This window comes from Cervus canadensis, chromosome 21, assembly GCF_019320065.1.
Source record: "Cervus canadensis isolate Bull #8, Minnesota chromosome 21, ASM1932006v1, whole genome shotgun sequence".
NCBI lineage: Eukaryota > Metazoa > Chordata > Mammalia > Artiodactyla > Cervidae > Cervus > Cervus canadensis.
The window spans coordinates 35299668-35312532 of NC_057406.1; the positions used below are offsets into that span (position 1 = coordinate 35299668).

A 12865-nucleotide genomic window follows, 5' to 3' on the forward strand; every position below is an offset into this window, starting at 1 on the left:
GCCTCTTCCGTAATCCATGTCATATCATGGTGCATTTGACAAGAGTGTCTGACAAGAGAACAAAAAAATTGATGGATTTTGGAAGTGGAACCAATAGAACTTGCTATTGTATTTAACAGAAGTGAACAAAAGGGAAGAGTCACATGTGACTCCTAAGGTTTTAAAAATATACTAACTGTAAATAGTTATTCTTTGAAGTGGGACAAAAATCTGTCTCTTAGGGAGTTTCCTGGCAGTTCAATGGTTAGGACTTGGTACTTACACTGTCAAGGTTAAATCCCTGGTCAGGGAACTGAGATCCCTTAAGTTGTGTGGCATGGTCCAAAAAAAAAAATCTTTTTTTTTTTTAAGTCTGCCTCTTGCAGTTGCCATATATTAATTATAATCCTATTCCTGGGAACCTGTAAAGGAAATCCATTCACACCTTCAAATGTTGGGAGATAAGACTTTTTTTTCATTTGTCTAAATATTTCAAATGTTTTCAAACAGGGGAAGCACACTGACTGAAACCACCCATCCTGGCCAGGCACGATAATAACCATTTGCCTGAGTCATTTTACAACAGGAGGTCCTGGTAAGGAACATGGAACTAGTAAGCCACCACCAACCAGAAGAGTGTGGGAAAGGCAAAAAGGAGATGCCGCGTGTCCAACCACCTCCCAGCATCCTTCTCACTGGCATCCATCTTGGCTGAACAAGGCATGCACCACCAGGAAGGACTCTGAGTCAGAATGATTGGCTAAAGACAACCTGGAAACTAATCCCATCACCATAAAACCGCGAACCACATGACAGCGCAGTTCTGGTTTCCATTACCCTACTGCTCTCCACGTGGGCACCCTTTCCCAACAAAATCTCTTGCTTTGTCAGCACATGTGTCTCCTCAGACAATGCATTTCCAAATGTTAGACAAGAGCCCAGTTTTGGGCCCTGGAAGGGGTCCCCCTTCCTGCAACATCACCACATAAGTAAGGGAGGTTTAGATCTCTTTACTACCACAGACGCTCACTTCTGAATGCTTTTATTTTGATGATGTGTTTTTCCATGAAGCATATCCACCAACAAACAAAAAAAAAGATGCGGTTGACCCATCACTCATTGGAAAAGACCCTGATGCTGGGAAAGATTGAAGGCAGGAGGAGAAGAGGATGAAAGAGGATGAGATGGTTGGATGGCACCACCGACTCAATGGATGTGAGTTTGAGGAAGCTCCCAGAGACAATGAAGGACAGGGAAGCCTGGCATGCTGCAGTCCATGGGGTTGCATTGAGTTGGACATGACCTGGTGACTGAACAACAAAAACCCATCACAAAGCAGAATTTGCTTTTCACTTTTTCATCTTAGACAATAGCTTTTATTAATGTATTTTTCAGACATTTCATAGTCACTGTCCCTCAAAATCTAGTAGATTAATACTTAGTGATGGTGTAAGCTAGGATAAAGTTAAGACTGTAAGAAAAGTATAAATGGTCAAATGGGGATGAGTTCAGATCTGAACCTGTAAGTCAGAAATGGCTTTAATGGAGAAATTTGAACAATAAAAATTTTTGAGTAATGGAAAAGATACTGACAAATGGCAATGGTGGAAACTGGAGAGAAAAAGAGACTTATTATGTGAGCAATCTCTGGGGCAGAATATCCAGTTCTCTGTGTGGGGGTGAGAAGCAGTGAGCAACAGGTCAAAAGAGGAGGCAGGGCTGTGCTGGCGAGGCCACAAATGTGGCAATGAGGAATCCATCCTTAGCTTATTGGACAGAGGGATGCTGCTGAAGGCTGAGGACTTTGTTGTTGATGTTTTTAAAACAACAGAATTTCACATCAAGATTATCCTGGTAGCATATTTTTTAAAAGTGAGGAAAGAACACAGCATGACTATGTGGTCCAGAAAGGAAGCAAAGAGGAGTCAAACTAGGCCATTATGGAGTAGGAGAAGGGGACAAAGAAGACGGATAGTTTCTTAACTGTTCAGTTGGAAACAACAAAGGGGGAAGTGGAAAGAAATATGCTTGCCATTTGCAGCGCCATGGATGGACCTAGAAATTATCATACTTAGTGAAGTGAGTCAGACAGGGAGAGACAAATATCATATGATATCACTTATATGTGAAATTCTAGAAAATGATGTAAATGAACTTCTTAACAAAACAGAAACAGACTCACAGACATAGAAAAAAAATTAATGGTTATCCCAACAGATCACAGAAGAAAACAAAAAGGAAATCAAAATATGCATAGAAACAAACGAAAACGAAAACACAACCCAAAACCTATGGGATTCAATTCAGTAAAAGCAGTGGTAAGAGGAAGGATCATAGCAATACAAGCTTACCTCAAGAAACAAGAAAAACATCAAATAAATAACCTAACTTTACACCTAAAGCAACTAGAAAAAGAAGAAATCAAGAATCCCAAACTTAGTAGAAGGAAAGAAATCACAAAAATCAGAGCAGAAATAAATGAAAAAAGAAACAAAGACTATAGCAAAATCAACAAAACTAAAAGCTGGTTCTTTGAGAAGATTATAAAATAGGCAAACCATCAGCCAGATTCATCAAGAAAAAAGGGAGAAGAATCAAGTCAATAAAATTAGAAATTAAAATGGAGAAATCACGACAACACAGAAATACAAAGGATCATGAGACTACTATCAGCAACTATATGCCAATAAAATGGACAACTTGGAAGAAATGAACGAATTCTTAGAGAGGTATAACCTTCCAAAACTGAACCAGGAAAAAATAGAAAATTTTAGACCTACCACAAGCATGGAAATCAAAACTGTAATCAAAAATCTTCCAACAAACAAAAGTCCAGGACCAGATGGCTTCACAGGTGAATTCTATCAAAAATCTAGAGAAGAGCTAACACCTATCCTACTCAAACTCTTCCAAAAAAATGCAAAGGAAGGGAAACTCCCAAACTCATTCTATGAGGCCACCATCACCCTAATCCCAAAACCAGACAAACATGCCACAAAAAAAGAAAACTGCAGGCCAATTATCACTGAAGAACACAGATGCAAAAATCCTCAACAAAATTCTAGCAAACAGAATCCAACAACATATTAAAAAGATCATACATCATGACCAAGTGGGCTTTATCCCAGGGATGCAATGAGAACAGACTTTTGGACTCTGTGGGAGAAGCTGAGGGTGGGATGATTTGAGAGAATAGCATTGAAACATGTATATTACTATATGTGAAACACATGACCAGTCTAACTTCGAAGCATGAAAGAGGGTACTCAAAGCTGGTGCACTGGGACAACCCAGAGGGATGGGAAGGGGGTTGGTTCGGGACGGGGGGGACACTTGTACACCCATGGCTGATTCAAGTCAATGTATGGCAAAAGCCACTACAATATTGTAAAGTAATCAGCCTCCAATTAAAATAAATAAATTTTTTAAAATAAATAAAAATAATATATTTTAAAAAAGAAAACAAATTAATGGTTATAAAGGGGAAAAGTGGCAGGGGGCAGGGGGAGTGATAAACTAGGAGTTTGGGATTAACATATACACACTACTGCACATAAAACCTTAATAGATAACCAACAAGATTCTACTATATAGCACAAGGAACTATATTCAATAAATTGCAATAACCCATAATGGAAAAGAACCTGAAAGAGTGTGTCTGTGTGTGCATGTGCACACACAAAGGTACGCACAACTGAACACTTGGCTGGGCACCTGAAACACTGCAAATCAAGTATATTTCAATTTAAAAAAACATGCTTTCACACAAAGATAAAACTGAGATTTTATAGCAAAGCATTCTTCCAAACCTACTTTGATTATTGACTTAAGATATTTTTTGGACTTCCTTTCACATGTGTCTCTATAGCATGCAAAAAGAGACTAAAATTTCCTGTTAAATCATGTAAGAGTAAAGGAAATGGTAGAAAATGAAGTCCTGGAACATAGAAATAAATTCTGTTCTTAGACTAATAGAGTTTCAGTGACTGTTCTAAACTTCCAAAGTTGTGCCACCCTGCTCTGCAAGAACTGGCCTGACTACACAGGGAACAACACCGGAATTGCAACTCAGATGGAAGATACAGCCTGGCACCCCACTTGTGGCTCGGAGCTCTTCATCTCTCAATTTGTAAGTGGTATGAACAGCATACCCTCCATGCCCCATGTTTTCCTCCGCTGTATTTGCTGAATATCAATGCTTAGGGTGGAAGAGAAGGAGACAAAAAGGAAGTGAAAAAAAAGTGGGGGGAGGAGGAAGAGGAAAGGGGAGAGAAGAATCAGGAAGACGAGGAGGATGGAGGGAGACTGCCTTAAAACATAAAACACAGAAATACACTTGACAGCAAAGACAAGGCAAAAAAAAATTCCTTTGTAAAAACAAATCATCATATTTCTTTGCTTTTCCTTTAGATTATCTTCCCAGCTGACTGGGTCAAAATGAAAATGCTTTTAATATTGTTTCATTACAATTTGAGATCTATTATTAAAAGACTCAGAAGTTACAGGAAAGCAAGAACAATAGAACCATTCTACCACCCAGCAATAACCTGTGTTAATACTTTATTTATATCCTGCTGGATGGACACTTTGTTGTGTGCATCTTTTCAAAACAAAATTTAGGTTCTCTTTTGTGTTTTTTATTTTTGACAGTACATAGGATAGCCTGGGCTTCACTGTGGCTCAGATGGTAAAGAATCGCCTACAATGCAAGAGACCTGGGTTTGACCCCTGAATCAGGAAGATCCCCTGGATAAGGGAATGGCAACTCACTCCAGTATTCTTGCCTGGAGAATTCCAGGGACAGAGGAGCCTGGTGAGCTACAGTCCATGGGGTCACAAAGAGTCGGACACGACTGAGAGACTAAGCCTTTCACTTTCATGATGGCCTCTTCCTTTTCTTCCTGAACAATTCTGTCCTAGGGCTTCCCTAGTGGCTCAGCTGGTAAAGAATCTGCCTGCAATATGGGAGACCTGGGTTCGATCCCTGGGTTGGGAAGATCCCCAAGAGAAGGGAAAGGCCATCCACTCCAGTATTCGGGCCTGGAGAAATTCACGGACTGTATAGTCCATGGGGCTGCAAAGAGTCAGACACAACTGAGCTACTTTCACACACACTTAAAACCTGGAGGCGGAGCAGAGCAAAGTCAAGTGCCAACGCTGGGCAAGGAGTGCATCAGGGGCTGAGGTGGTCCAGAATGTTCGAACCCAGAAAGGAGTGGAAGGCATGTGCCTAGGAGGCGCCCTGGAATGGAGAATCAGACTTAGGAAAGGAAGCTGGCCACACTGGTGGACAGCCTGGCACGGTGACAAAGGTGATAAGTGTATCCATGCTAACGAGCGACCCAGCACAGAGTCAGAGGCCACTGGCAAGAGAGCAATAGCCTGATGGGGGCTGTGGCAACCAGTGGGATGTGAGGAGGAAGCTTCCACAAGAAGGAGGCAGACGCCAAGCTGTCAGAGGACACAGCCTTGTGGGGTGTGGCCCCGCATGGGGTGCCCAGGCCCAAGTGGAGCGGGAAGAGAGTGTTTGCAAAGAAGGAGTCCCATTTGAAAGCAGTAAAATTTTAAACTGTGGAGAACTGGCATCCTTATAAGTTGAATTTTATAATCCAAAAATAGTATTTATTTATTAAATCTTATAAATTTAACAAAATTTAAATAAATCCATTGATTAAATTTAAATAAAATCCATTTGCTAAATTAAAAATTAAGTTAAAATCATTTATTAAAAATTCAAACAAATCATTTATTAAAATCTTTTATATCCTTCAAAATAGCAATATAATTTTATTCTCTCATGTTTCTTATTTTGCCTAAAATATTATTTTTATTGTTGTGACATATTTTTTCAAATGTATTCTCTCTTTGGGATATATAGAAGATCTACCAAGTTTAATACTTATTAATAATTTACAATCACCTAGATGAACTCTATTCATCTCTTCTCTAATAATTTTCAATTGATCCTCAGGTTATAACTCCTTTTGAATGTATTCAAATTAAAATTGGGCCACCATTACATTTTGTCAATATTAAATTACTTAAACCAAATTGCACACAGGGAGAAGAGACTAAAATATTTCAAGTGGTCATTAATTAGTTAAACCATTTATTCATTTATCAAATATTTACTGAGCACATTCTGTAACCCTGGCCAAGTTAACTGATCTAGATAATTCTGTTTCCCCAGCAGTAAAATGTAAATAAGCAATGAGCCTACCTAAGGATTAAATGAGATAATACATGTAAATTGCTTAGCATGGCAAATGTGTACGCTGACAAATGTCAGCAGTGATGATGACCACAATAATGAAATACACTATAAGCTGCCCTTTCCAATGCCTGCAATGCCTGCAGAACCATCATTAGCTGAGAAGAATGATTCAGCTCCTGTTTGTTTTCTGAAGTCCAGTCCAGTCTATATTTCTTTTCCCTCCTCCTTTCTGCCATCTAGAACAGTCCAAATTTACTTCAAAAAAAAAAAAAAGGAGAGAATTCTGAAAAATACTTTCTAGAATGCACTAACCTTCCCTTAAATGTTATTCTCTGGCATTCCATTTTATCTGTAATTTCTGAAGCCTCTTATGGATAATAGAGGCTCAAATAAATATGGATAAATTTCACACAAAATTTAGAAAACTAAAAATCCCTCAAGAAGTCCTCCTGCCACATGCAGATATTAATATATTAGGCTACTTAACAGACAATTCCATAATAAAATCTCAGATAACAAAAACAAATTCATTTGTGCAATATTCTACTGAGCTATATTAAAGCACTGTATAAAATAGTAACTTAAGGTTAGAAATATAATAATTTAAAAATAAGTATTTTAAAAATATTTAAAATGAAAAAAAAATATTTAAAATGAAGACATTTAATTATTATACTCTCCTCTCTAAAAGGATGCAATGTTCAGAATCGTTTGCTCATCTCTGCTCTTACCTTTATAGAAGTCACACAAGCTGCTTTATACTGCCTATTAGACAAAAGCCTGACTTCTTTTACATAATGTGAAGTAAGTAAAATCTGACACTCCAACTTACCCACTTCAGCCAAAGTTCTGATACAGGACTCCACTGAGGCTTTCTGGGCCGGATTTGGCCAGGTGCAATTATAAATTCTGAAGGCAGACTGGAGCAGCTGAATAAAAACTGGCTGATGTGTCTGAAAACAGAAAGAGGTAAACAGGTCATCAAACCATTAACCCTCCTGATAATCTATTCATTATCAAAACAGGCCCATCAAAATAAAATACAATCTTGTCTTTTAAGTTTCAGTGCTATTTAATGAATATCGCATTCAACAGTTATTTATTATGTACTCATCTCATGACAAGAACCACATTAGACATGGTAGAAAATTCATTATTTTACCTATATTCTTAATCTGGAAAATATGACCTTTCTTGAAGCCAATGATATGAATTTAAGTATACTTTTATAATTCCTGGTTTATTTTTAAGTATAATCAGAACATGGATTAGAAAATGGCAACCCACACCAGTATTCTTGCCTGGAAAATTACATGGACAGAGTAGCCTATTGGGCACAGTTCATGGGGTCACAGAGAGTCAGACATGACCGAGCAACCAAGCACGCATAAACAGAACAGGGGCTTTGGGCTTATTTGTTTGTTTCACTGATTGTATGCTTAGGTCTCATATGATGAGCAAGTAGAGGAGACAGAAATTTTGACCTACAAAAACAATTCTACATGATTTTAACAGTTCAAAAGTTTTCTCTAAAAAGGTATAACTGAAATAGTATTTTTATAAGAGCAATATACAATCACTGTAGAATATTTGGCAACCAAACAAATGAAAATCACCAATAATCCTAACAAGTAAAGATAATTGGCATCAATGTTTTTAAGGGAATTACTTACTGAGTTTTTCTATGTATATATGCACATATATTCTTTATACACACAAACCTGAAGGGCACTATAATGCAATTCTGTGGCCTATTTCACTTTATATTACTTTGTGATGATTTCCCTTAGTCATCATTTTTTCTTTTAAACCATGACTTTTAATTGCGATATAATAAGCCGTCTATGGATACACCACAATTTATTTAGCTAATCTCCTGCTTGAGGACATTTGAGGTTGACATCAAATTTTAAGTATTTGTAAATGAAAGTGAAAGTGTCAGTCACTCAGTCGTGTCTGACTCTTTGCGACCCCATGGACTGTACACCACCAGGCTCCTCCGTCCATGAAATTCTCCAGATAAGAATAATGTAGTGGGTTGCTATTTCCTTTTCCAGGGAATTTTCCCAAACCATAGATGGAACCCAGGTCTCCCACACTGCAGGTATTTTCTTTTCCATTTGAGCCAACAAAGTAGTTAATTTCCTGCTGTGGACATTTAAAGTTGACATTAATTTTTAAGTATTATAAATATTTCAGTGGAAATCTTAGTATATAAATCCATGCTAATTCTTTCAGGATTTACTAAGTGGAATTATTGAGTTAAAATGTCTATCCATTTAAGGAATCATACCACTTTGACACATAGGAAACAGTCAATCTACAGTTGTGAAAGTTCCTATTTTGCTTACAGAGAGCAAAAAGAATGCAGCTTGAAGTTTCATTTATTGAAAATAAAGATTGGGAAACTCAGAAAGGGGCCTAACAGTGAATACTATGAAAGAAGACTGATCTTTAGAAGGGTAGAAAAGAACTTTCTGGCCATATTAAATTTTTTTCCATTCAAATAAGGTACAGAAATTCTGTGTGACAGGATGCTTTTTACTTTTTGGTTATGTTACCTGGAGGCTGGTACTGTTGTCTGAAAAGGGTGAATTAAAGAAGCCGCTCACAATGTTCATTATTGACTCGGTAACACACTTCTCCAAAAAGGTGTCTGCATGCTTCCTGTCTGTGGTTGTGTTGCAAACCTGGAACGAGAAGCCAAACAACTCAGTGCGTTCCATCACATCTTTGATTTACAACTCAATATTGGAACCTTCAAAAAAATATTCCTGCCTAAAATCCATTCCAAGTTTATCATTCAGTAGTGGCTTTGCCTTTAAGTTTGGCCCAGAGTTCTTTCACAGACCACTGCCCCTTCTTCCTGACCTGCTTCTCTCTCCTCCTGTACACAGCCTTCTCCCTCCATCCTCAAGCCTGGCTTTGCTGGAAAATACTTTTCCACTTGATGTGAGGAACATAAAAAGGAAACAGCCATTGTAAGTACAAGAAAGTGGTGAAGGTGATTACTGATGGCTCACATCTCTATACATTTTCACCTCTAATAAGTGGCCCATATAGGAGGATGCGAACACAGAAAATACCTGAAGAGGAAAACAGAAATATAAGCAAAGGGCAAACCCTTGCCAGCAATTTTGACTTGTTCGTCCACAGATTATCTGGTAAGCTCAGAGGATCTGTGCTCGCGCCTTCCTCTCTGAGTTGGCTAAACGAGAAGAGACGATTCTAGAGCAAAGGGAACATCAACAAAGACCGCGGGCTCTGACCTTCAAGTGGGAGTAAATGAGGCCAAAGTTGGTTATCCTGCTAAACAAACTGTAAATTTCCAAGCATGTCAGAGTAGACAAATTGCAAAAGCTAAGATACACAATTGAAACCAAATGAAAGAGTTGGGTGGTAGGAAAAAAAAATGGAGTTAAAAAAATAAAAAGAAGTGAGCAAGGCAACATAGGGTGTGAGAAAAAACTCAAAGACTGGGCAGAGAGAGAGAACATTTAAATATTCACAAGATTACAATGGATCAGTATAGTGGCCAGATGTTCTTAGACAATTCCGAATTTTTACATAATTTATTCTTTTCAATAAGGTGATTAATCAAAAGAGTAAGAAAACGTAATTTAATCAGATATTCCTTTAAAACCCTGCACACAAGTAAAATCACCAAAGAGAAAAACTCCCTTCTCAAACTGTGTGTCCCAGTGATTTGTTTTGGAAAATAAGCGTCCACTGAAAGGAGAGAGAAGAAAGGGCACAGGGTTTGTTTTGCTAAGTCACTTTCCCTCCAGACAGGGCATCTCACCTTTTACCATCTATTAAATGACACCTGCCTGACAGGGGTGTTATCAGAACTAAAAGGTTTTCAGCGTGTTCCCAGGTAGCTTAGTGATAAAGAAATTGCCTGCCAATGCAGGAGACACAAGAGACACAGGTTTGATCCCTAGGTTGGGAAGATCCCTTGGAGGAGGAAATGGCAACCTACTCCAGTATTCTTGCCTGAAGAATCCAATGGACAGAGGAGCCTGGTTGGCCACAGTCCATGGGGTCCCAGGGTCAAACACAATCGAGCACACACACACAATCTCATAGCTATGTAGGGAATGACACAATTAATGGCAATAAATTATGCTGTTATGTCATCTTTTAGTTATTGTTTTAGCACATAATGCAATGCCTGATAAATACAAAATGATCAATAAATGTTTATGAAATGAATGACCAATTAATTTTTTAAATGAAAGAATAACAGAGAATAACAAAGGATTCATTTTATCTTAGGTTAACTAAGGGTTAGATTCTATTTGTGGAACATCTAACCTTGGATTAAAATTTAATGTGATCACTGAACTAATATAAAATTGATTTTCCCATGATGGATATAAAGTAGGATTTATTTCATTTAATATCTTTAGAGCACTGGCTCTTACAGTGATTTTTTTCTGATATACAGGATAAAAATACATTAAATTTGGGTAGGTGGCTAAAAATTCCACCATAACCAGCCCAAGGATGCTTCTTCCTCATCAAGGAAGAACAGCTGACATTTCACCAATTGAATGGGGTATTTGGAGCTACCACAGAATCACATTGCATTATCTGCATCTGAACATTTGCTAAAGAATCCCCCAGATTTGCTTTAGTCTGTGGACAAATTTAAAGGAATCTACTTCTAGATGAAGGCTTTCCTCAAAATCCTGGTTGTGGAAATTCTAGGTTTACACAACTGTGTGGAACCTATTTCTCAATTTATTTGGACAAGAAATTCACATAAATCGTTCAAGATACTTTTTCTGCCACAGATGAATAACTTTTTCACCTCTAGAGCCTGCATCTTACACTGTGACATTAAGGGCGGGGAGTCTCTTTCCCATAAAGATTAGAAATAGCTCAAATAAAATCACATCACATTAAATTAATTTCATGTATAACACATGTATTTTTAAAGTTTCTGTTTGCAGACATTATTCATATACTATTATTTCCTATCAAATATTCCTATGTACGATCAATATCTAAACACTTATTTCAAAAGGCTATTCTATAGATTCCACTCTAATGCACCATTATGCTTTAATCTGTTTTTGGAGTGAGTTGAAGTGTGTTAATTGCTCAGTTGTGCCTGACCCCATGACAATAGCAGGACCCTGCTAGGCTCCTCTGTCCATAGAATTCTCCAGGCAAGAATACTAGAGTGTGTAGAAATTCCCTTCTCCAGGGGATCTTCCCAACCCAAGGATCAAACCCAGGCATCTTGCATTGCAGGCATATTCTTTACTGTCTGAGCCACCAGGGAAGCCCAATCAGAGTTTAAATCTCTCCCCAAATCTCTGGTATGTATCATTATTTTTTTAATATTTTAATTTAATTCTATAAGAATGATTCTCGATTTGTAATGTGCTTTACACTGGAAAAAAAAAGTCCACCTCTGTTATCCTTTCCAAGAAAAAAATCCATCTTTTGAAATATCTGTCCTCATCTACTTTCAGATGAATTTTACCTCATATCAGTCAAATTTCATGGACTATCACTTAGGGACATTAACTATTAAATAAAAACTATTAGACCAGGAGTTAGAACAGTGGACCAAAAAAAAAGAAAAGTCTATACTCTATTAGAACTCTAATTCTAATCAAGAGCTACACCACAAATAAGTTAACAAACATATAAGTGGTAAAAATAGAGAAAACAAATAGGCTCCTGAGAAAAATAAAGAGCAAGCAGTACAGGCAATGCAGCAGGAGGGGTAGGTATAGGGGAGGGTTACTATTTTATCTATTTATAAATCGCTTGGAGAATGTCTCTGTATAAGGCCACATTTTAACAAAGAACTGAGGAAATAGCCATGGAAGTTTCTGGGGGAAGAGCAAGTAAAAATCTGTCTCCACAGACAGACACACAGTAGGCATTTAAAACTGTTGGCTGAACAAATTAATATTAAGTGTAATTTCTAGATATAATTATTTCTGAAACTTCTCCTCTTTTATATATGATGTCCCTTCTCTCTTGTGCTCTAAAAGTGATTGATATCTTTCAAAGATGACAAAGTGAGCTAAATAAGTTATCATATATATGCTGCAGCAGCCCTGTCCCTAGGACTGTCTGCAATGATAGAAAACTATATCTGGCATGTTCAAGATAGTAACCACTAGGCATGTGCTTACTGAGCACTTGAAATGGATTTTTTTTCTATTTTGTTAAGTTTTTATTGAATTTGTTACAATATTGCTTCTGTTTTATGTTTTTTGACTTTCGGGCCACAAGGCATGTGGGATCTCAACTCCCTAACCAGGGATCAAACCTGCACCCCCTGTATTGGAAGGCTCAGTTCTGACCACTAGACTGCCAGAAAAATCTCTTTTATTCTATTTTATCTAGCTAAAATTAAAATTTAAATGTGGCAAATTATTAACCTATCAGATAGGGCAGCTCATACCAGTAACATACCTTTGATCATACAGACCAAGGAATACAAATCTTAAAGTCATTTTTCATTCCTCCATAGGCAGTAAAAATGTTTTTGTAAATATCTCAGGTAATATCTCATATTTATTTTAATTTGCATTCTTTTATTTATGAGGCCAAAACTTTTTCAAACATTTGCTTTTTATATTTCCTTTTTATGTGAGTCATCTGTGCCTATACTCAATTGGCTTTCTTAGAATTTTAAATTCA

At 37.4% G+C, this 12865-nt stretch overlaps 1 protein-coding gene across 3 annotated transcripts in view; it reads right to left on the bottom strand.

Moving 5' to 3' along the window:
* The window catches only part of ITPR2 (inositol 1,4,5-trisphosphate receptor type 2), a 559320-nt gene that overhangs the window by 271976 nt on the left and 274479 nt on the right, over positions 1 to 12865 (bottom strand). For all 3 annotated transcript variants that reach the window (XM_043440936.1, XM_043440938.1, XM_043440939.1), the window contains 2 exons: positions 8755 to 8883; positions 7026 to 7146 (listed from right to left, as the gene is read on the bottom strand). In XM_043440936.1, coding sequence (XP_043296871.1) covers positions 7026 to 7146; positions 8755 to 8883 — 250 coding nt within the window. The remainder of the gene's footprint in view (positions 1 to 7025; positions 7147 to 8754; positions 8884 to 12865) is intronic.